This window comes from Garra rufa, chromosome 3 (genome assembly GCF_049309525.1).
Source record: "Garra rufa chromosome 3, GarRuf1.0, whole genome shotgun sequence".
NCBI lineage: Eukaryota > Metazoa > Chordata > Actinopteri > Cypriniformes > Cyprinidae > Garra > Garra rufa.
Window position 1 is genome coordinate 29,820,922 of NC_133363.1, and position 25,148 is coordinate 29,846,069.

Here is a 25,148-nt window from a genome sequence, read left to right on the forward strand (position 1 = left end):
CTACTGACTGTTTATTGCTGTAGGTATGCAAAGCAGAGTTGTATATGCTACGCCCTCTTCTGAAGATAGGGCGGAAATATGCAACTCATTTGCTTTTAAAGTGATACACACCAAAACAACATTTTTTTTAGACACAAAAATGACATTTTCCAGATGTTATAATAAATGATTTGTGGGGTATTTGAGCTGAAACTTCACAGACACATTCTGGGGACACCAAAGACCAATATTACATCTTGTAAAAAGGGGCTTAATAGAAGCCCTTTAAAAACCACTTTTGCCTTCAAAAAGTTTTTTACACTGGCGTAAGACATAACTGACTGCATTTAGATAAGTACCTTTTCATTACAGACAGCTTGAGTAAATTTTGAGATACATTTGCCTATTAATGCACATTAGTCACATCAGTAACAGACAAATGTTAGTTACTTTGTAATATGCTAGATGTTTGATTTCAAAGTTGTGGTACAGTGCGGTAAATTTTAATTCACTTGAATATCCAAAAAAGGCTATTTAGCGCAAGTAGTTGTTATGATTATCCAGCAAACATGACTATATTGTGAGTAGTTTTAATTCAATACTGCCCACTTCTACTTTAGATCGTTTAGAAGTTTAGTGCATCAGGTTGATTGCAGCAGTATCAGATTCCCACACCCAAATTAAAATTTCTACTGAGAATAAAATGTGGACTTTAGCAGAGGGAATGAACTAGTGGCCCAGTAGACTTTAACAGGCCCTGTAGGTATAGCAGGGGGATGGAGACAGGACCTGTGGTGGCTATAGAAACAGAAACAGGCACAGGACCGTGAGGAGGGGGACAAGACCTGTGGTGGAGGACATGAGGTTCAGCAAGGTAGTCAGCAGAAGTCATGTGCGCTCGTCTCTCCGGATGCTTTTGTACATTCTGTGCTCGAGCGTGTGTGAGAATTTGCTCAGAGTCAGATGATGATATTTTCCCTGTCAGTGAGTTATGTGTGCGCCAGAGATTTCTTTGTGTCTGTTTATATATATATATGTGTGTGTGTGTGCGCGTGTGTATGTGTGTGTAAAGACAACACAGTCAATGATATTTTCACCACCACTGAGCCGTGTGCGTGTTTATCTCCCATTCTCTGTGTATCATGTCAAACATTTACATCTCATTGAATTTCAAATATCAGCAGGAATGGTAATAGGGCATAGTAATGAGACCGGGCTCCTACTGTTATGCTAATTTAGGAAGACTCCCCTTCAGCGCCTCCCCTCCCCAACTTCAGAATGCAGCACTGGGCCTTTCTGGCCTCTCTCTCAGATGTGGCATTAACATTTTCATTCAGAAGTGATTTTGCTTCATTCTAGTGTTTTATCTTCATCAGTGTCGTTTTTGGCATTGAACAGGTTCTGGTAGTGCCGACCTACGACACGCTCCACAGCAGGTGTTTCGGTGGATGATGTACAAGAGATCAGTTTAGCCCTGATGTTCATGTCCTGCTTCAATTTCCATTCAGTGAAGTAAATATTCGACTGTTCTTCACAGGTGGATGAGTACCCGACTGAGTATAGTGAAGAGCAGACTCACCAACAGGAAGTGCCTGAGGAGGAGGAGGAGCATGAGGAGGAAGCAGAGGAGCAGGACCGCTCTCAGGTCACAGAATTAGAGGAGGTAAAGAATGGCTTCTGCAGATGATGTTTGCTCCTATCTTTCACAACGTGAGTCTGATGTTTTGTGTGCTCTATGCTTCAGGTGGAGAATGAAAACGATCCAGAAGCTGAGGCCGAACTGGACGTCGATGTGAAGGAGGAGTCTGATGAGGAAGAGGAAGAAAGTGAAGAGTCTGGGCGTCTGCGATTTAAGACAGAGCGCAAAGATGACACAGTGGTCAGACTTTCTGATGCCACCAGTAAAAGGAGGAACATCCCAGACACATTAGGTTAGTCATTAACAAATGAAACCTCATATAGTCTTCTTTTGAGTCACCTCCCCATTATTGCAAATGCTAGATTTCAAGCATTTGTGAGTAAAAATTACTGTGTAATTTTATGATTTGGCCACACTAATGTGACCGACTCATCCATTTGGACATGATTTCTCCCCAAGTCCCGATGGATTACATCGGCTGTGGGGATGAAGACAACAAATTCCATGATTCCACACTCAATCACAGTTTCATCAAACTGCGCCTTTGTTTCTTTGTTTGTTTTGAATATGTGCCCTCTAGTGGGGAAAACTTACATATAGTGCCTTAAAGGGATAGTTCACCCAAAAATGAAAATTTGATGTTTATCTGCTTACCCCCAATGCATCCAAGATGTAGGTTACTTTGTTTCCTCAGAAAAACACAAACAAAGATTTTTAACGAAAACCGGTGCAGTCTACCAGCCTTATCATGGACATGGATGGGCACCAAACCTTTAAAAGTAAACAAAAACATGCACAGACAAATCCAAATCACACCCTGTGGCTCGTGATGATACATTGATGTCTTAAGACACGAAACGATCGATTTTTGTGAGAAACTGAACAGTATTTATATCATTTTTTACCTTTGATACACAGCCACGTCCATCTGTCATGTGCACGAGTTTGGCATCAGTCACGTCACATGAGCACGCGCTCTGGCGTAGAATACGCAAACGCCGTAAGGGGAGATCAGTGAAAAGTCCCGGATGAGTTTGCGCAAACTAATGTAATCTTTTAGCTTTAAATCGGTTTAAACAATCAGGATACGCGCAAGTATTTACCATTTTGAATAGCCGCTATACCCACAATCTCTGTGCACTGTGTAAACAATGAGTGTCGTATTCATGCGACAGATCGCTTCCGGCATTTGCGTATTCTACGACAGAGCGCGTGCACATGTGACGTGACTGATGCCAAACTCGTGCACATTACAGATGGACGTGGCTGTGTATCAAAGGTAAAAAATGATATAAATACTGTTCAGTTTCTCACAAAAACCGATCGTTTCGTGTCTTAGGACATCAATGTATCATCACGAGCCGCAGGGTGTAATTTGGATTTGTCTGTGCATGTTTTTGTTTACTTTTAAAGGTTTGGTGCCCATCCACGTCCATGATAAGGCTGGCAGACTGCACCGGTTTTCGTTAAAAATCTTTGTTTGTGTTTTTCTGAGGAAACAAAGTAACCTACATCTTGGATGCATTGGGGGTAAGCATATAAACATCAAATTTTCATTTTTGGGTGAACTATCCCTTTAAGGCCCATTCCTATTTTTAACTACACTACCAGTCAAAAGAAGTCTCTTATGCTCACCAAGTAACAGTAAAATTTCTAAATATTTTTACTATTTAAAAACACTGTTTTCTATTTAAATATATTTTAAAATGTAATTTATTCCTGTGATCAAATCTAAATTTTCAGCATCATTACTCCAGTCTTCAGTGTCGCATGATCCTTCGAAAATCTTTCTAATATGCTTATTTACTCAAGCCACTTTTTTTTTTATTAAAATCAATATTTAAAACAGTTGAGTACATTTTTCAGGATTATTTGATGAATAGAAAGATCCAAAGATTATTTGAATACATTTATCTGAAATAACTTTTTTTTGTTAAAAAATTATATAAATTAATACTGTTATTTAGCAATGACAATTTAAATTGATCAAAAGTGATTATAATGTTAGAAACGAGTTTTTAGATAAATGCTGTTCTTTTGAACTTTTAATTTATCAAAGAAACCTGAAAAATAAGGTAGACCTACTGGGTTACATAACATAATTAATGAGATGATGTAATTTATATTAATGAGCAAAGCCTTTCAGTTTATACAAATTTACCAATATATTTTTATTCTTTAGTGTTCAGAAGGTTATTAGTAAAGGCTGTTGTTTTTGAAGGGATAACTGAAAATATATTTTGAGTGTTATCTAATGTCCTTTTGTTTTTTCTCTTTTTTGAGTGTAGCTCATGTTTCTGAAGACATTTTTGAATTTGTTGGTCAATATTGTGACAGTAAAATTAAAAATAAAAAAGCTATCACTGTCTCCAAATTTTATGTAAGTGCTTATAAACAAAAATGCTATTATATTAATATCAGTTCATTATAATGTTTCTTAAACTGATCCTCCATAAGAACTATAAGATCAAAAATCTGTATATTTATTTGTCTTTTTTTTTCAGAGCTCTCTGATGCAGCTAAAGCGGACCTGCGGGAGTTTGAGGAAAAGGAACGTCAGAGGAAGCAGGGCCGTTTTGGAGGACGAGGGAGAGGAGGGGATGGAGGGAGGGGAGGAATGGCAGGTAGAGGAGGCATCAGGGGAAGGGGAGGAGCAGGAGGACGAGGAATGGGTGGAAGAGGCGATTTCCATCTATTTGGAATGGGAGGTTTCCGTGGTGAAGGAGGTCGAGGGAGAATAAATGAGCAAAGGCCTCCGCTGATGCAAGTGAACTTGGGAATGCAGGTAAGAGACTGACAATGTGGTATGACATACACATACAAATGCTCCTACTGAACCTGTTTTAATAACACTAATAAAATTGTGTGATAAGACATCTTTAATTAAACATTAGCGATGCACACTAATGACCACTAATTATTATCAGCCAAGTTTAGTGCAAAAGGCCTGCACTGTTGTCACGTTGCAAGTGGATAAAAGAGAATTTTTTAAATAAAATATCACAGTCTGTAATTTAAAGGGATTGTTCACCCGAAAATGAAAATTCTGTCATTAATTACTTACCCTCATGTGCTTCCAACCTTCGTAACACAAATTAGGAAATTTGATGAAATCTAGGAGCTTTCTAACCCTGCATAGAGAGCAATGTAATTACCACAGTCAAGGCCCTGAAGGTAGTAAAGACATCGTTAAAATAGTCCATGTGGAATCAGTGGTTCAACTCTAATGGTATGAAGCTACGAGAATACTTTTTGTGCACAAAGAAAACAAAAATACGAATTCATTCAGCAATTCTTCTTTTCCCTGTCACTTTCCGCTGCCATTCATTTAATAATTGTGGTTAGTCTTGTGGGGATAGTCGTGATTTTGCTTAAGATTTGTGAATCAAAAGAGTCTACTGGGAGAGCAGTATCTGATGGTGAACTGAAGAAGAGAAGAATACTAGTTGTCAGTTATTTATATGATCAAAACTAAGTGAACATATCAAAAATGCTCTTAGCAAATCAGAAACCAGACTGTGCAAAGTTAAGTGGTGCTAAATCATATGAACAAAATGCAACGTGGTACTCAAAATTCATCATCGCCAGGTCTGCAGTATTGATGTTTTACAGCATTTTGATCAAATAAATACACTTTTACTGACCCCATACCTTTGAAAGTTAGTGTATAAACAGTAACATTTTTTACAACAGTTGGACACTTTAGTAAGGACAGCATTTCTGTTTGCAAAGATGAATTTTAACTTCCTTGATGGTCAAGCAATTCCCTTGCAATTGGATTGTGGCTATTAAGATTATGCATCAGTTTTAGATGATGGTGCGTTGACTTGTGTCTTGTTTTGTGTCACCCTTGTCGAGTGGAGTCAGTTTGCTTTTGAGTAAAAGTCAATTATCACCGTTCTCACTCCCTCTTATCCATGTTGATATATGGATTATGGCAAATAACTTGGCGGGAGTCCATTGAGAAAGCATTACACCAAATTAAATTTGTACTTTGCTGAAGGATTTAGCTTCCTGCGCTTATTTTATTATTAAATATCTGTCGAGGATGTAATCCCTTTGCGCTTGAGCTGTTCGTTCGTTCGTTCGCGCTGCACCTTTTTTCTTTTTCTTTTTTTTTAAAGCTGATTTTCTTTTTTAGAGAAGGCAGGCCTTTTCAGGCTTTTGACATAACTTGTGATTCCTCGACATTGATGTGTTCTTTTACGTTACGCTTAGACGGTGGTATATAGATAGCAGCGCTGCCATAATGATTTAATTGAATTCCCATCCACCCCTGTCTATGCGTACAAGTTGTCTTCATCTGATGATGAGTTAATAAATCTAGTATGTATATGCTTTGCTGAAAGAGACTGCAATGTGTATTTCTGAGTTTAAGAAGTCAATTCTTTAGTCATCATTTGAAATAGAATACTGTCCTTTAGCATAAATTAATGGGGACACAGAGGCGCAATGCATGTTTTTTAAGAGGGTGCTTGAACATTTTGTATTCCTCTTAAACTCCTCTTTTAATTCAGATTCTCTCCCAGTCACATGGCTCTTATGATTGATTACTTGATTAACGGGGTTGTCTTGAGACTCAAGGTCATAACACTACAAGATAATGATTTTTTGGGGTGAAAGAGAGAGCTTATGCTATTGATTGATGGTCTTTCTGTTTCACCTCTATCTCTCTTTTTTTTTTTTTTAAAGCAGCAGCTCAGAATGACTCCTCCGCTTCAGCATCACCACCACCACCATCAGTCTCGTATGCCTGGTCCAAGAGGCAGTGGAGGTCCTGGGCTATTCCCAGATCCAGGCACCCCAATTCCTCAGCAGCCGCTGCAGCTGTTAATGCCACGTATGTCCCACCATTCCCCGGGGCCCAGAACACAACACGACACGCACATACCACGCTTGTTGAACTCGCCACCGCGACACTCACACGGACATCCCAACCAACACCAGCAGCATCAACAGCATCACCCCAAGAACATTCACATCAATCCTCACTTCAGAGGACCCTCCTCCTCACCTGTGCAAGGTACAGTGCCAGAGACCTCCAACCTAATTTTTATATATTTTGGTGAATTAAGTCTATCTGAGAGTCTGCTATAAGGTGTCTTTGTTGTAAAGTCTGCTTGTCAAAGCGGTCATGAATCAAGATTGTCTAGTATTTACACATAAAAGAGGTTACTCTGTAAGAAACCTACTGCAAGTTTCAGAACTCAAATCTAACTCCCCAGTGTGAAATTATGAATTATTCTTTTCTTAAATGGAATCGTTCACCCAAAATGAAAGTTCTGTCATTAATTACTCATGTCTTTCCAAATCTGTAGGACCTTAGTTCATCTTCCGAACACAAGTTAAGATATTTTTGATGAAATCTAAAAGCTTGTTGACCCTGCATAGACACCAGTGGTACTACCACGTTCAGGGCCCAGAAAGATAATAAGGACATCGTTAAAATAGTCCATGTGACATTAGTGGTTCAACCTTAATTTTATTACTATACAAGAATACTTTTTGTGCGCAAAGAAAACAGAAATAACAACTTTATTCAACAGCAGATGATGTGTCAGATTTTAAATCTGGAGTATTGGAGTATTGTAATATCGCTATTCTCCTTGACACGCCCCTTAACATGTCATTGTCATATGTAATCAAAGGAGTAGGCTTGCCACGATAGACGGTGTTAACGGTGTTACCGGTTTTAAGACGCAACACCGGTGACATCACTTTTCCACCGTGACACCGTCCCCACATTTTTTTTTTTTTAAGTATTTTTTTTTTTTTTTTTTTAATTAAATATTTATTTGAATTAAATGGAAAATGCACATGCACTATAATTAAAAACTGAACATAGCTACAATGCGTCATATTTCATTTATCACGTGAGGAGAAGGAGAGGAGTCGAATTTACAGAAAGAGAATGGCGGACAATTTAGTGTCAAAATGCAATGCAAAAGCGCCTGTTTGGCAATATTTTGGGTGTAGTGGAGGGTATATGCAGGTATACGGCGTATACCCACTTCTTTATCAGGCGGCTTTGCATACCCACTTCTAAATCCCCTCTGATGCGCATCATTCAGTAGTGTCCTGCATTAGCCAAAATCATGTAAATATTCGTTAAAAACACCCAAAAAAGACGCAGTCAGGACCGTGGCACCGGCTTGCTTTGAAATATATTTGATGTGCCTGCGCCCGCTCATAATATCGAAAATAATACCTAACAAATAAAAAGAAGCCGTTTTTTACGGTCAGAAATTTCTTCAACCAGTGAACCCCTGTAAACGTGTCAGTCCAAGCATCCAGTAAACAAATGCGTTCAAATAAGTTCAAAATGTCTTATAGAAAACCCGACAGATTTGATCAGAGATTGCCGAGAGTCACGTCTAGGAGGGGTTGGTGGAATTTATAAATTAAGTGTATACCCACTTTTCCGGGCACCACTACACCAAATGCAAAAAGGGAACCTGAAAACATTAATGAGGCAATCTGCAAACTTTGTCGTCCATTCAAACAATTGACGCCGAATTGCCAATTCCCGCAAAACTGAAAGTGAAAGTATAATACGCACGCATTTATTATGGTGCGTTCACACCGCCCCAAACGTCAGCGTCAGTTGCGGCAAGATTACATGCATTTAAAAGCAGAAAAAAAGAGAAAGGGAAACCCCCACCCCCCACGGTGATACCGGTATTACCGGTGTTGTCACATGTCGATTAACCGGTGGGGAAATTTCCTCATCGTCACAACCCTACAAAGGAGGTGTTCTAAACAACTTATATCTGTCCGTCAGTTGTTGTTAGGTGTTGCAAAACACTTCATAAACTAATCTCAGAAACAAAAAAGTGCATTTCTTGATCATCATGACCTGTGATTGGTATAATATGTAAGAGCTCATGTTCAGATGTTTACTACTGTTTATTCATTAGTAAATCACTGACTAAATGAACCACTTCACACTGTTCCTGTTAGTAGCTTGAAGAACCATCTGTTATCTATATTGGTATTATTTTATATACAGAAAGATCCTTCAGTTCAATTCATGATGAGCCTATCAGAAATTAGATTTCTGCATTTTCGTCAAGACTCTCATATGCAGAGACACTTTTAACAGTGCTCAACGAGTCTCTTATTTACTTCAAGTTATGATGAAAATATTGGGGAGACTGCAGAAATCAGGTTGCAGTAAGGAGTACTTAGTAGACATGACTTTGGCTGCATTGCAGAGCTGAAACCTTGATGCAATGAGAGTAGCTCTTAATATAATGCTATAACTAGCACATTTTTATTTAATGTTGTTGGCTGTTATAGTAAAAATGCAGTAAAAGTTTTCAAGAGTGTTCCATTTATAATGATCATTTCATATGCAAAGATGTTAGCCAATCACAGCAGTGGGCATTTACAGTGAAGCATTCAAATCAGAGTTAAAAGGATAGTTCACCCAAAAATTAAAATTACTCACCCATGTCGTTCTAAGCCCAGATAACCTTTGTTCATCTTTGGAACACAAATTGAGATATTTTTAATGAAATCCGAGAGCTTTCTGACCCTCCATAAACATGGATCCACACTCAAGGCACAGAAACAAATTTAGGACATTGTGACATCAGTAGTTCAACCGTAATTTTACAAAACTACGAGAATACTTTTTGTGCACAAAGAAAACAAAAATAATGACTTTATTCAATGATTCTTCTTCTCTATGTGCCATTACGGAGAGTATCATTATGTATGCATGTGGTGCTGCTGATGTAGAACATGCTTACGCTTGTTTACAAGCAGAGCTCATGCGTCGTGGCACTAGGGTAGGGCTGCACGATAAATCGCGATAAATCGTAATATCGCAATCGCGATTAGGCAAACACTGCAATAAGTCATGCACATCTTGTCAGTGAAGCACGGTTCTGAAGGCCAGAGTACACCCAAATAAACCCGCACAAGAAATCCAGTAAATCCCTATAGCGGTAAATGAATAAACAGAACTTTGACTTCTTTCATTGATTCAACGTGACTAATAAACACAACTATGACAGTATATGGTTTATCTGAGTTTGTCTTAATTTTCATTATAATAAAGTATACAATTATGCAATGCTAATCAACATAGCCTTTATCATTGCTTAGAATACTATGAAATATGTTGTGTGCCTTATTCTGTGTAAGAAGCCACATCATCTCAAAGTTCAAACACTCAACTGACTTTATGAAGTGAGTTTGGAGTAAAAACATGTTATTAAATGTGGTATTTTCATGTACTTTCAGAAGGAGCAGTATTTTCTACACAGAGCCGTAGTTCACTAAAAAGCTACTCAAACAACTTTCATTATCACAGAACGATTTCATAATATCGTCGATTGTATCGCTTATATTGTCTGTGATTATGAACGCAGCTTTGCGTAACTTTTCAGTGAACTATGGCTCTGTGTAGTAAATGCTGCTCCATCTGAAAGTACGGCTGTGATGGACAAGATGTGCGTAATAATCGCATGTGATTTATCATACAGCCCCACACTAGGGTAACTCGGAGGAGAAGAATTGCTGAGTGAAGTGTTTTTTTTTTTTTTCTCTCTCTTTGCGCACAAAGTATTCTCGTAGCTTGTCACAGTGTCCTAACTACATTTCCGTGCCTTGACTCTGGTAGAAACCTTGCTGTCAGTGGAGAGTCACAAAGTCAATGAAAGGTTACAAAGCTTTCAGATTTCATCAAAAATATCTTTTTTTTTTTTGTTCTGAAGATGATCGAAGGTCTTGGAATTACGTGACATGAGGGTGAGCAATTAATGACAGAATTTTCATTTTTGGGTGAACTGTCTCTTCAAATCAGGGTAGACAATGACCATTCATCTCTAACTTATGACTGTTTTGCTGGGCAAAAAAAAAAACATAGGATAAGCACACCCCAGGAAACAATATGAAACCTTTTTTTTTTATTATTATTAATTTCATGGCCCCTCTAAATCTGACATCACATGTTGCAAACAATGCTAAAATACACTCACAGTGTGGTGTAATACTACTAAAAAAATCATGACTCTGACCTTTAACGCCACAGCAAAATCTCAGATGGCCAGAGAGTAATTCATTTTTTATGGCTTGTTAAAATATTGGAGTCTGGGACGCCATGAGCCCAGAGACTGTAGTTAGCTTAGCTTAAATGCGACCCCATGATTAAACAGCTCTCATAAACGGCTGTTCACATGGTAATCTCAACTGAAACGAGTAAAGGCTTGGACCCGGAAACAGTATTCCTTATGTCACGACTTAACAAGCAGGGGCCGGATTCACGAACATCTTCTTATGAAATAAATTAAGAAATTTCTGAAGATAAATTCTAAGTTCGTAAAAATGTTCTTAAGTGCAATTCTTGAAAAATTCAAATTAATGTTCTTAAGAACATCTTAATTTTTTTTCTTAAAAAGAAAATTATACATCTCTCTGAGTGAATACATTGCTGAAGACGCATTTATAAACTCGCACTTCAAAGATTGTCTTTTTTGCGATTTCTGCAGATTATCCCAATAATCATAATAAGCACGCACACTATTTTCGTCACGACCTTGACTGGCGCTCGGCTTCATGTTTTTAATGCGCCGTGTTTTTGAACAGTTACTTTTAAAGGGTCTGTCTTAAGCTTCCCGATCTGTTTTATTCATTTTTGTGCCCTCATCCAAATAAACGCTTCCGGTGTGTGCACTGCTACAGCAAACGTGTCCTGCTCATTCATATGCGCTAAATATGGCCAAAGATTGTCGTATTTATAGGCTAAATTAAAGAAAAATTTTTTTCATTAAATCTCCCTATCTGACTCAATTTTGTAGAGTTGCTACTGAGTTTTGACATCAGCAAATAGTAGGGTCATACATAGGCTAATCATGACCAATCATTGTTTACATTATCACTCATCGCTGTCACTTCAGAGAACTCATGCTCATTTCTATTAATAGTCCTAATATGTATTATATGTAGCTACTAGTGTTGCAATGCTTAAATATAACGATTAATTTGAAATAACCCAATAAATTCATAAAATAATTCTAACTATTTAGGATTTAAGACAAGTCTCAGGCTATCCTAACTTTAAGAAGTTATTTACGATGGTTTTTAAGAAGATTCTTTTCAAGAATTTGAATTTTCTTAATTTTTGTCTTAAGACAAATCTTAAGTATAAAGATAAGAATATTCTTAAGACAAATTTTTGGGAATACAAAATATTCTTAACTTTTTTCTTATTTTCAAAAAATAAGAAGAAAATGGCAGTTAAGAAGAAATTTCTTCTTAAGAATGTTTCGTGAATCTGGCCCCAGATTCCCTGTTCACTTTTAGGCTTTGCACTTTTGGCTGATGCTTACTCGCATTTTCACTTAGGTCCTTTTAAGTTTTTTTTTTTTCCTTTGGTATGGCCTTCACTCTGTAGGCAGTCCATCAGCATTAAACCAGCTTTCTGAAATGCACACATCTGCGGAGGTGAAATGATTCACAGCGAAATTACTCCTTTTGACTGTCAGTTTATCTCATTAGGTGGCCCAGTCTGCTTGAGAGAGAGATGCACAGTTTAATCAGCAGAACAGCCCTCTCTCTGTGACCAGCTGTGACAAACCATGGTTTCGACACGTGGCACGAAGAGACTTTTATGGTGTCTGTGTTACGCCGCCCCACTCGCTCGTTCTGCATCCCTTTTTCTGTCTGTCTGGCTCATGCTTTTTCTATTTCCATTTAATCTCAGTTCCTTCAATGCCTCCTGTGCAGAACCAACCGAGGCCTACCATCACTCCACAGAGACTCCCGGTAAGTAACCTCAAGTTAGAATTTAGTGATTTTCACTCTGCATAAAACTGCCGCGTGTTACGGTCGTGTTACTGGCATGCAGCCACCGAAAGCAATATTTGTCTTGCTGTGTGGATGGCATGTCTCTATAAACCTGAAAACATCCTCATATGTAGGCTGAATTTGCAAGTTGAAATCGAAATGGAGACTGTGAAAACATAGAACAGATGTAAAAGCTCTTTACTTGCCTGTAAGGATGTAGAGGAACCATCAGGCAGCTGCCCATGCTGTGGCTAAAGTGATTACTGCCAAAGAGGAGGCCATTTCAACACCCCCAAACTCGGTTTCCCCAGTTCTCTTCTCTTTCCTCTCTGTTTAAAGTACCTTAATTTTTCCTTTTACTTTTGCTGTTGAAAGGATGTATGGTTTAGTGTTTCAGTCTGGAAAATGGCAGTGACATGAGAGCTGTGCAGTGCTACATTCAAAGTTTTCATCTAAAACTGTTTTAAACAACAGTTTTCAATTCGGAATGGGGTCAGTGCTTAAACAACAAATTCTGTGAAATAAAGTTAGGACAGTTAGGACACCTAAAGACTCACACAAACTTACTATTAGGAGAGAATTTACCTAAAATATACACTTGCTCTTATAAATACTAACCTAAATTCCAAATGGTGAAAAGGAAGGTTCATGTCCATGTTATTTGTCAATTACTCATGTACTGTGGCCCCTTGTTTGGACACATTGTGGATATTTAAAATGATTGGTCGTTCCTAATCTTGCTGAATAGGGAAGAAGTTCCACACTCACATTTATGACACATTTCCAGCTGTCTGTCTCCCATAGCCAGTCTGCTACAGACAGGACACAATTTAAAATGCCAATGGCATTTTGCAGGGAGCGGCGTCCATTAGCCCTCTGGGCACTTGATTATCATACATTAGCATATGATCACATCTCATCTTACAATAGGCTGATCCACAATTTCTCTATGAATATTTACTACTGCAGAGTTTTTGAATATTAATCCCCATACTACATATTTATGTTTGATACTGGTCATAGCAAAAATATCATAAAACTCTTTAGTATATTTGTTAAAAAAAAACATAGCCTGGCTTTGTTTTGAAAGTTAATAGAAGTTTAAAGTTAGATTTTCTTTTGTAAATAACATTTATTGGATAGTGAGGCAGTAGTTGAATGGATGAATTGCTTTTAATATGTCATAAAGTAATACCAGTAGAATGATATTTGTAAAAATAAAACATTTTTATATATGTGGAAATATGCAAAGAATATGTCTGGAAATATGGTAATATTTGTTTTTCATATTTTATGTTTTGTGTGTATATATCAGAGTCTGAAATTAACAAGGGCTTGGGGCAAAAATGCTAACAAAAATGGACAAAAATTCCCCTCAAATTTTGGATAATGGGGCATAAATGCCCCTGCAGAATTAAAATAATTCACCATTACAGTAAAATGTTAAAATAAAATGAAAAGTGTTGATTTTGGCATTAAATTGAGATGTATTTTTTGTCAAAATATTTGAGCCCTATTCTGTAGTAAGTTCCTGCTTTTTGACCATTTTTCATTTTTAATGTATAATATGCAATACATGCCTTACATTATGCAATTGTGTAAATACATTCATGCCACCTTTGAGCAGCATGAAACAATCTGTGTAAGCAAACATAAATGCCATGTCGGTAGCTATGTTAAGATCAAAAATTAAATTTAGCTATATTTACGGTAGGAAATTTACCAAATTATTTTTATGGAACATGATCTTTACTTAATATCCTAATTATTTTTAGCATAAAATAAAAATTCATAAGTTTGACCCATACAATGTATTTTTGCTATTGCTACAAATATACCCATGCTACTTAAGACTGGTTTTGTGGTCCAGGGTCACAAATAAATAAATGTCCCTTGAAGTGGCAAATATTGCTCCTTAATAGAAAAGTTCATTTCTAACACTAGTGTATATATATTTATACTTGGTTTTTTTTTTTGGTTGTTGTTGTTTTTTTACCTTGATCTTTGAGAATTTGTGAGATTCCTGAACAGCAGAAATGAATAAGTTGGCGTGTGTATTTTCAGGCGCATGAGGCTTGTCTCCAAAATGGCAGCAGCCCGTGTTTGGCATTTGTCTTTCGTACTCCCTCTCTATCTCCCAGGCAGATCATAACTGGTTACATATTGAACAGATCCATGGGTATTTACGAAAGATTAGCCCCCCGAAAGGACATGCTCCTTTTATCAAACGAATGCAAACTTGCAAAGGTATTGTGAATGTACTTAAGCTCCCATTGTGTTACAGGAGCTGACCTTTTGAATAGAGCAATGAAGTCCACAATAACAATGTGATTCTCTCTCGCTCCCTCCTGGCCATTGCTTAGCTAAGCTGCCTGATTGACTTTCTGTTAAGCAACTTGGCTAGCCTTGGTGACACTCACTGGCCGACTGAAGATCAGAGCTGAAAACGTGGATTAAAAGTTTGATTGCATCTTAAGTCATTTATAATGAGTAAAGAGGTGCTAAGCATCACAATTTGCTGGAGTGTGGCCCTTTTGAACGAAGGCTAATTTCTTAAGAGCCAAGGATATTTTCAAAGAATAAAGGAGAGGGGATTCGTATTCAACCACAGGATTAGTAGGGATCGTTATCTTTCTTTCCTCTGGAAAGGTAGAGGGGGGATTTCGAGTTTTATGAGCAATGGAATAGGTAAGCACTGAGAACGGATAAAGATTTATATTCAAGGGTGTATGCAAATCGTTGTCTTTCTGCCTAAAAGATTTTTTAGTGGTATAAGCTGATGGTTATGATCTTAATATGAAGAGTTATGTTTTAAAAAAGAAGATAAGGAGCGCAACTAAGAAGCTTTTTGGCTTTTAAACTCGTGTGTCAACAATAATATTTTGCTGCTGGAATCGTCATAATAGTCTGTGGAGCCAGTGTGATTTTTGTTCTTGTTTATCCTCCTTCAGGCTCCTCCTGATTTCCAGCAGCATCTCCAAGGGAATTTTGGCCCACCTCAGCGCTCTCTGCCCCCACAGGAGCAATGGAGAGGACCGCCGCCACATCATCAGGATCAAGACCACTTCTTCCCTGGTGGTAAGTTTGGGTTAAGGTGGTCACACTGGTTGCCTGCATCGCCACCCAGTTGTTTACTAGTAACTGAAGCAGCCAGAATTGATTGCTGTAAGTTTCTGTGTTTTTATTCCTTTCTTTTCTCTTTTCTCTTTTCTCTTTTCTAGAACCACGTTTTTCAGGCCAGCACATGTTTGACCAGCCAGGCCCTGCCCCCCTCATGAATAACAGTGTTCTTCCGTTATCGGGGCAAGGCCCTCCATCTTTCCCCCCACAAGGGGGGCTTGGAAGTCCTGGATTTGGTTCTCTGGGGCTCGGGCAGAACCAAGGGCATCAAGGAGGAGGTATTTTCCAGAGAGAGCCCCCTCGGCCGGGTCTGGCCCCGCAGCATGGAGGCCCTCCAGGCCCCCCTGGTCCCCGTGGCTTTGTGGGTCACAGACAGCCTTTCTCGCCCCAACAGCAGGGACCCCCCTTTAGCCCCCAGCACATGCCGTTTGGTATGCAGGTACGCCAGAGAGTAAGTAAGCTTACAAGAAATCCGCATGGCCTTGCTGGTGTGTTGAACCCTGCATGTTAATTGACAGCATGGCATGGAACTAGCATGAAGAATATAATATTGTAAAAGTAATATAGAGTTTTCAGTGTTTATTTTGCATTTTTTGTAGTCCTGTAATTTCCACACTCATGGAATTTAGTAGGAAATATGGCAGTCATACATGACTGTTCAAAAGTTTGGGGTTGGACATGTTTTTAGTCTCATATGCTCACCAGGGCTGCATTTATTCAATCAAATATACTGTAAAGCAGTAATATTACAAAATAATATTTCGAAATTTAAATAACTTTACTATTTTAAAAAAATTAAAAAGAAAATTTTTCCTGTGATAATAGTTGAAACTTAAAGTTGTGCTGCTATATATCTTGTATGTATATTATGTATACATGTATGTTTGTGTGTGTGTATATATATATGTACAGTCGTGGCCAAAAGTTTTGAGAATGACACAAATATTAGTTTTCGCAAAGTTTGCTGCTCAACTGCTTTTAGATCTTTGTTTCAGTTGTTTGTGTGATGTACTGAAATATAATTACAAGCACTTCATACGTTTCAAAAGCTTTTATCGACAATTACATGACATTTATGCAAAGAGTCAGTATTTGCAGTGTTGGCCCTTCTTTTTCAGGACCTCTGCAATTCGACTGGGCATGCTCTCAATCAACTTCTGGGCCAAATCCTGACTGATAGCAACCCATTCTTTCATAATCACTTCTTGGAGTTTGTCAGAATTAGTGGGTTTTTGTTTGTCCACCCGCCTCTTGAGGATTGACCACAAGTTCTCAATGGGATTAAGATCTGGGGAGTTTCCAGGCCATGGACCCATCAACGTTTTGGTCCCCGAGCCACTTAGTTATCACTTTTGCCTTATGGCACGGTGCTCCATCGTGCTGGAAAATGCATTGTTCTTCACCAAACTGTTGTTGGATTGTTGGGAAAAGTTGCTGTTGGAGGGTGTTTTGGTACCATTCTTTATTCATGGCTGTGTTTTTGGGCAAAATTGTGAGTGAGCCCACTCCCTTGGATGAGAAGCAACCCCACACATGAATGGTCTCAGGATGCTTTACTGTTGGCATGACACAGGACTGATGGTAGCGCTCACCTTTTCTTCTCCGGACAAGCCTTTTTCCAGATGCCCCAAACAATCGGAAAGAGGCTTCATCTGAGAATATGACTTTGCCCCAGTCCTCAGCAGCCCATTCGCCATACTTTTTGCAGAAGATCAATCTGTCCCTGATGTTTTTTTGGAGAGAAGTGGCTTCTTTGCTGCCTTTCTTGACACCAGGCCATCTTCCAAAAGTCTTGGCCTCACTGTGCGTGCAGATGCGCTCACACCTGCCTGCTGCCATTCCTGAGCAAGCTCTGCACTGGTGGCACTCCGATCCCGCAGCTGAATCCTCTTTAGGAGACGATCATGGCGCTTGCTGAACTTTCTTGGACTCCCTGAAGCCTTCTTAACAATGCAGTGGAAAGTTTTTTTTGGGATTAAGTTCATTTTCATGGCAAAGAAGGACTATGCAATTCATCTGATCACTCTTCATAACATTCTGGAGTATATGCAAATTGCTATTATAAAAACATAAGCAGCAACTTTTCCAATTTCCAATATTTTTGTAATTCTCAAAACTTTTGGCCACGACTGTATATATATATGTGTGTGTGTGTGTGTGTGTGTGTATATATATGTATATGTGTGTATGTATGTATGTATGTGTGTGTGTGTGTGTGTGTGTGTGTGTGTGTGTGTGTGTGTATATATGTATATGTGTGTGTGTGTGTATGTATGTGTGTGTGTGTGTGTGTGTGTGTGTGTGTGTGTGTGTGTGTGTGTGTGTGTGTGTGTGTGTGTGCTTTTATGAATGAAAAGGTTATAAGATTATATGAACAGCATTTCGTTAAAATAGAAACATTATAAATGTCTTTATTGTCACTTTTGAATAATTAAATTTTTCCTTGCTTAATAAAAGTATTAACAAACTTTGTAAATATTCGGCAAATGACAGAGCCAAATCTGTTGTGTTTTAGGTTGGTTGGAAAACTGTAATTGTAAGCCCATGTAGGTGTAGTGGTTGCCTGAGCAAGAAGATGCCGCTGTCTTCATTTTAAGCAGCAGACAAGACTGCCCTCTTGTGTTAGCACTGTTTGTCAGTTTGTGGTTATTTGAGGTCACTGGGTTAGTTGTTACAAACCAGAGGTCTAGCCTACTTCATGAAAATATTTCCTCTTGATTATCATCCAACCAAATTTGGTGGTATTTGTCTTGGCTTAAGATAAAAACTGGTTTTAGCTGTAAATTTAGAGAATAGTGACACATTGTGTGTCTGTAAGAATACTAAAATATAATACAGGGCTGACTCCTAGGGTGCTCTCATTCTCAGTCACGACTGACCTGTATTTTAGTGTAATGTCCTAAAACTGGATCTGACTCATTTGTACGCTAAAGACTACAACATTGCTCTATTTGTGACATGGGTATGTTTGTAGCAGTAACTAAAAATACATTGTATCTGTCAAACACATTGATTTTTCCAGTAAAGATCATGTTCCATGAAGATATTTTGTAAATTTCAAATTTCAAAATATCAAAACACAATTTTTGATTAGTAATATGCATTGCTAAGAATTTCATTTGGACAACTTTAAAGGTGTTTTTCTCAATATTTAGATTTTTTTGCACCCTCAGATTCCCGATTTTCAAATAGTTGCCAAATATTGACCTATCCTAACAAACTATACATCAATGGAAAGCTTATTTATTCAGCTTTGATGTATAATCAATAGAAAAAACTGACCCTTATGCCTGGTTTTGTGGTCCAGGATCACATATTATTTTGTATATATTTTAGGTCTCATTCTGGCTGTTTTTTTTTTTTTGTCTTATTCAGGGTCTAATGCAGCAGCCCCTGCACCATGATCTACCACTATCCCATCAACCCTTGCACCAACAGCAGCACCAGCAACACAGACAAGACTTGCCCCCCCAGGGTCTGCCTCACTCTCAGCCTCCACCCCAACACCAACAGCACCATCAACACCACCCAAGGGACCAACATCCCATGGTGCACCTCTCCCAGCCCCACTTCCGCCAGTCCATTCAGAGTGGCCACAGACAGATGCAGTCCAGACCACAAGGCAACCAGCAACGAAACAACCATGCCAGACCCAAAATGGTTAGCCATTCAAATGTGTATTTATTGTAGTCTTTGCAGTACTTCTATGAATGTCAGCCCATTTATCTGACCTCCTACTTCTTTTCTTTAGACGCCTCCGTCTCCACTGCAGCAGATTCCTCCTCAACGCAACAGCAACCTCCGTGAGCTACCCATCGCCACAAGCAACAATAATAACCGCCCGTCAGTGCCTAGTGGGCAAGCAAAGCCTGTTACCAGGGTAACACAGAATGTTAGGCAAGGGCAGCCTGCTCGTGCTGGACCAGCAGGAAGGGGAGGATCTGTGGCACAAGTGCAGGGAGCTGCAAAAGCACCAGAGCAGCCCAGTGTGCTGGAGATAAAGAAAGAGTATCCAGCTGCACAGTCAAGCACCACTCCAGAGGTAATACTGCGTAACTTGTTCATGTGGGAGGGGTTAACATTCAGCTTGTTTTCCACCTATAGACTTTTGCAGTAGCAACTATTTAAAATGCTGGATTTGTTCTGTTTGAACTGCATTTTTCCACTGCAATAACCTCCCTAAGTTTTTTTAAAAAGGTTAGTTCACCCAAAAATTAAACTTATGTCAGTTATTACTCGCCCTCATGTTGTTCCAAACCCGTAACACCTTCGTTCATCTTCACAAATTAAACACGAATTAAGATATTTTTGATGAAAACTGAGAGCTTTCTGACCCTGCATAGACAGCCACACAACAACCACATTTAAGGCCCAGAAAAGTAGTAAGGACATCAGTAAAGTAGTCCATGTGGTTCAACCTTAAATTAATGAAGCTGCAAGAATACTTTTTGTCCGCAAAGAAAATAAAAATAATGACTTTATTCAATTATTTGTTTTCCATGTCAGTTTCCACTGCATGTTCACGAAAGGACCACGAGCCGCGTGTTGTGCTGCAGACGCCGGAGCCAGCGTTTGTTTTCTTGGCACACAAAAAATATTCTTGTAGCTTTATAAAATCACGGAACCACTGATGTCACATGGACTTTTTTAACAATGTCCTTACTGCGTTTAGGACCCTTGCTGTCTATGGAGGGTCAGAAAGCTGTCAAATTTCATAAAGTATTTTAATTTGTGTTGAATTATGAACAAAGGTCTTACAGGTTTGGAATGAAGGTGAGTAATTAATGACAGAATTTTTGTTTTTGGGTAAATGAAACCTTTTTTATTTATATTTTTGTCCTGACCTGAGTTTTGCCATGAAAATAGTAATAGGGGTTGGCATGTTATTAAAGACAGACAGACAAACAAAATTCTTTTGAAAATGTGTGCCTTAATTTTTTTGTTAAATAAAAGCGATACATCTGACTTTTCAGTCACTTTAGTTCGTCTAAAATCATACCATATTTTTTTTCAATCATACCAGTTCTTTTTTTTTTTCTTTTCAGACAATTAGATATAGATGAGTTGAATTTGTCCAACATATATTTTAATTGAGCTACAGTAGACCTGTAGTTGTGTGTTGTGTGTGTGTGCGCATCGGAAGAAGTCATGTGCAAACTGTATTTAATCCTTCAGATGTGTTGTATACAGTGGAGGCCAAAATTACTAGAACCTTAGTATTTTCACCAGTTTACATTTCCAAACATTTATTTTGCCATTAATAGTAAGAATCTAATGAGATTTTTGGTTTGTAGAAGGAGTCTGACAACAGCCAGTGCTCCACACAGAGATCTGATCTCATCATCATCCAGTCTGAAACAGAACAAACTGAGACAGACTAAATCCAGATATGGCAGCATCTCCAAGATGCTAAAATACTATGCGCAAGTGCACCTTGGGCAAAAGCTGCTTTAAACGCAAAGGATGTTCACAACAGTACTGTAGCTTTGCAGGTAGGTCTCTTGAAGCATCTTGAAGACATTGCCACAGTTCATCTGGATTTAGTCTGTCTCAGTTTGTCCTGTTTCTTCATGTCATTCCAGACAGACTGGATGATGATGATGAGGTCAGATCTCTGTGTGGAGCACTGGCTATTGTCAGACTCCTTGTGCAAACAAAAATCTGACTGGATTATTACAATTAATGGCAAAATGAATGTTTGTAAAAGTAAACCGATATTTCCTACTGACACACTACAATAACTGACTTTAAACCATTTATCTGATGAAAATACTAGTGTTCTAATAACAGAGCAGAGAGATGAACACTGAAGCTTGGTTACACTAAAACTAACTAATTTAAACTTACTGTATTTTACAAATTTTTCCATCAAGCCAAAATAAAACTAACTTCTTTTGTTCATCCTGAATTTATGTTCCTCGTTGTTTAGGACCCAGATGAAGATGAGGAGACCCGTCAGTACAGACTGAAGATCGAGGAGCAGAAGCGTCTGCGAGAGGAGATCCTCAAGCGAAAAGAGCAGCGCAGGCAGATGCAGGCTGGTATGCGCAAAAAAGAACTGCTGGATCGGATCAGCGGCCAGAACCCGAACCAGACTCCACAAACTCAGAACCCCACACAGCCCCCTGCAGCCCAACCCCCACAGCTGGTCCCTTCACTGATTTCCAACGGCACCCCCCAGAACCCTTCGCCAGCTCTTAGTTCCCCTCGTCCAAATGTAAAGGCCCGTCTGCAGAACACTACACCTCAAGCACAGACTTCAGGCTGGTCTGGGCCACAGAAGCAACAGAGTGCTGGTCCTGATCCCAGCCAGCAGGGCCAGTGGCAACCACAACAGAAGAGGACCATGACCCCCCAAAACATTCAAAGACAAGGTGCTGCTCAGCCCAGCCTATTAGAAGGGCCACTGGGCCAGCCTCAACCCGGGGGAAAGAGGACGGTGATGCAAAGAACTAACAGCATAGAACCACCACAGGTTCCACAGAAAGTGCGAGTAGTTAAACTTCTAGGAGAGGTGAGTGAATTTGTTACCGGTTTCATCTCTAGATGTGATCTTTAAAGTTCATATGCAACTGATTTCTCTTTTTGTCTTTGTCCTTCTGTGGTTTTCTTGAAGTAGTTGTCACCAGAGCTCTTTATAGAATAAATCAAAGAACTCGACAAGGAGGATTTCCAATTACTCTAAAAGTCAATGTGTCTGCTTTTTTGACCACTAAAGTTTTTAGCACTAAAAACTCTGTAAAGTATAATGCGATTTTCTCTTTTTGAAAGAATCGATACGGAAAGTGGTCTCTATGCTGGGATTTGTGACACCACACTTAATTGACAAGACACTTTTACCTTTCAAGCCCATAAATGGCACTATTCTGGCATCATTAAAGCCAGTCGTTTGGCATTTGCGCCTTTGCTTTGAGTGACAACAGATCCAGACATTGTAAAGGTTTGTGTCTTCTTTAAGTCAAGGTGCTATTTTACGTGACAATTTGAGTAAAGACCTGATAAAAGTTGATACTGAGGGTTCCAGCAGTCATTAAACATTAAGACTAGAGTTTGAGGTGGTTATTTACAAATCTGACAGGACATTTTCTGCGTCTCGACCAAGTAAAGAAGGACCCAAGGATGATTTATGGGCTCTAAGAGATGATTTGCTGCATTGAATGAGGAGAAAACATCCTTTTCCAGTCTCCTGCCTGAAGCGAAGCTAAATATTTCCTTTGAGTGCCGGATCTCTGTGGATGAAGATAACTGTGTGTCAACTTAGTTAATAGAAAGCTACACGCAGCTATCTGAAGTGCCGTGGCTCTGACTGACAAAGAGGAAGAAGGGGGAGGGGGCGTCAGACCGAGAGAAGCTGATCCTCTAGGTGCTTCTCTTCTCCTGCTGTCAACCTCAGCTGCCTGACAATGTTATCTCTCTTTCTTGTTCTCCCTTCTAACTTGTGCTCGCTCGGTGTTACTCTCTTCATCTATCTCGTCTCGCCTCTCGCTTTATCCATCCATCAGCTCATCATTGAAGTGTGTTAGAATAGGTGTCAGTCCGGGGACATCTGCAATTAATCTTCCTCGTCTACGTTGATATGGGTGTAATAATACCTGCGAGAGTCTGGGAGAAAGAGAGATGGCGGTTTGGGCGGATTTGTATTTTTTTTCCCCAGCTTAGCTGCACAGATAAGAGCAAATTAAATTTTCATCAGGAAGAATACAAAGCCTGCACCGTACAAAAGCGGCATGGGGGATGGAGGTGACGGGGTGGGTGGGGGAGGGGGAGGTGCTTGTCAAGTGTCGTCACCCCGCCCCGGTGTATTGCAGCGGTGCATCTGATAGATGCAATCTGAAGGTGTGGATTTGGTATTGAGCTAGATTAATCCATTAACCCCCTCAGATGGAGACACAATTGAGATAATGCACATGGTTTTGAAAAAGACAGATGGGGAGAAAGGGATGAGTGTAGCAGCTTTGGCAATTATGTCTTTGTTGTAGACTGAAGGAATGTGTTTATAGGGAGAATATTGATGCTTTGCCAGCCTGAATATGCGTGTTGCTGTCAGATAAGGAATACATGCTGATGTTTGTTTCTCTTTGTAGTGGACAATGTTAAATTTAGGGATGCACCTATATAATGCTATCATTGCTGTCGGGCCCAGTACAGCTGATGTACTCGTACTCATTCTTGGTAAAATGTTCCTGTACCTAAAACCAATACCATGCAGTGTTGTGTCCACACCAAAAAACCCACTGATGGCAGGAAAAACTTGCAGAATAAAGATTTTTAACAAGGATGTCTATGATGTAAATATTAAACATAAATTTGCATTTAAACAAATGAATGTATCTATGATGTAAATATTAAACATAAATTTGCATTTAAACAAATGTGACCCTGGACCACAAAACCAGTCATAAGGATCAGTTTTTCAAAATTGAGATGTATGCATCAAAAATCAAGCTGCATAAATAATCTTTCCATTGATGTATGGTTTGTTAGAATAGGAGAATATTTGGCCAAGATACAACTATTTAAAAATCTGGAATCTGAGGATGCAAAATTCAATAAATTGAGAAAATTGCCTTTAAAGTTGTCCAAATGAAATTCTTAGCTATACGTATTACTAATCAGTAAGTTTTGATATATTCAGATCTTTACATAATATCCTAATGATTTTTGGCATAAAAGCAAAATCATTCATTTTGACTCTTGCTACAAAAATACCAGTGCTACTTAAGACTGGTTTTGGGTCACATATTAATTTCAACACAAGTCAAGCATTCTGAGCATGATTGAGTGCACAGTGGCACAGGTGTGTAAGAATTTTGAGTTGCATGTCTCTTTCTCCCAAATATTGTTAAATTTGTTAAATTGCTATTTCAATAGCATATTTTCTAACAAGGAAGGAGAAAGTGTAAGCGCTGTGTTTGCATGCATTTGTTTCTGGTTTGTTTACTTGGCACACACACCATTTGAATTAAAACTAAACTGTATGTGTAAGTAATTTCTATATAACATGATGTCTGTGTGTAACCTGTTGGCACAGACAGAACAGTTTGTTAAACTGCGTACTTTTAAATTAACATCTAACATACTTGGATATAAGTTTAGCATGTGCAGGATGATGATACATCAGCCAAAGTGTTATTAAAAATTATGAATAGAAACATTTGTAAATGGTAAAGTTGTTCAAAAATGCTCAATACTGTCATGGGTAGCACGCTGAATGTAGCGTTGTTGCACTTCGGGCCTTCTGAGTTTGAGTCCTCTCCCACTTTGCCTCCTTTCTAGTTCCTGTTCTATAGAAATTGGCATAATACAACAACAAAAAATCTAAAAAAAAATGTAAATATATATTACATTTTGTAAAATATATAAATGACTTTTGATGTTTTTTTTAATATTCATGTACAGTCAAACTAAACATTATTCAGACACCAGATAAAAATGTTTTACTAGTGGGTGCAGGACACTATAGTTAATTTATGTAAGTGAGGATAGCAAAATAATGTAAAATGGGAAACATCATACCCTAAAATTCTCCATAAAGTGGACTACCAGTAAAATTTATATAAATTTGGGAACAAAAATTTTTCAGACACTTTGACCTGACCATGTTTTGCTTAAGTGT

At 38.7% G+C, this 25,148-nt stretch overlaps 1 protein-coding gene across 3 annotated transcripts in view; it reads left to right on the top strand.

Moving 5' to 3' along the window:
* Positions 1-25,148, top strand: part of rbm33a (RNA binding motif protein 33a) — a 54,228-nt gene that overhangs the window by 12,205 nt on the left and 16,875 nt on the right. The window contains exons 6-15 of one of the 3 annotated variants that reach the window (XM_073835892.1): positions 1,517-1,642; positions 1,724-1,910; positions 4,123-4,403; positions 6,311-6,641; positions 12,330-12,391; positions 15,364-15,490; positions 15,634-15,983; positions 18,908-19,192; positions 19,284-19,574; positions 21,462-22,046. In XM_073835892.1, coding sequence (XP_073691993.1) covers positions 1,517-1,642; positions 1,724-1,910; positions 4,123-4,403; positions 6,311-6,641; positions 12,330-12,391; positions 15,364-15,490; positions 15,634-15,983; positions 18,908-19,192; positions 19,284-19,574; positions 21,462-22,046 — 2,625 coding nt within the window. The remainder of the gene's footprint in view (positions 1-1,516; positions 1,643-1,723; positions 1,911-4,122; positions 4,404-6,310; positions 6,642-12,329; positions 12,392-15,363; positions 15,491-15,633; positions 15,984-18,907; positions 19,193-19,283; positions 19,575-21,461; positions 22,047-25,148) is intronic. The other 2 variants (XM_073835894.1, XM_073835893.1) reach the window with 2 other exon arrangements.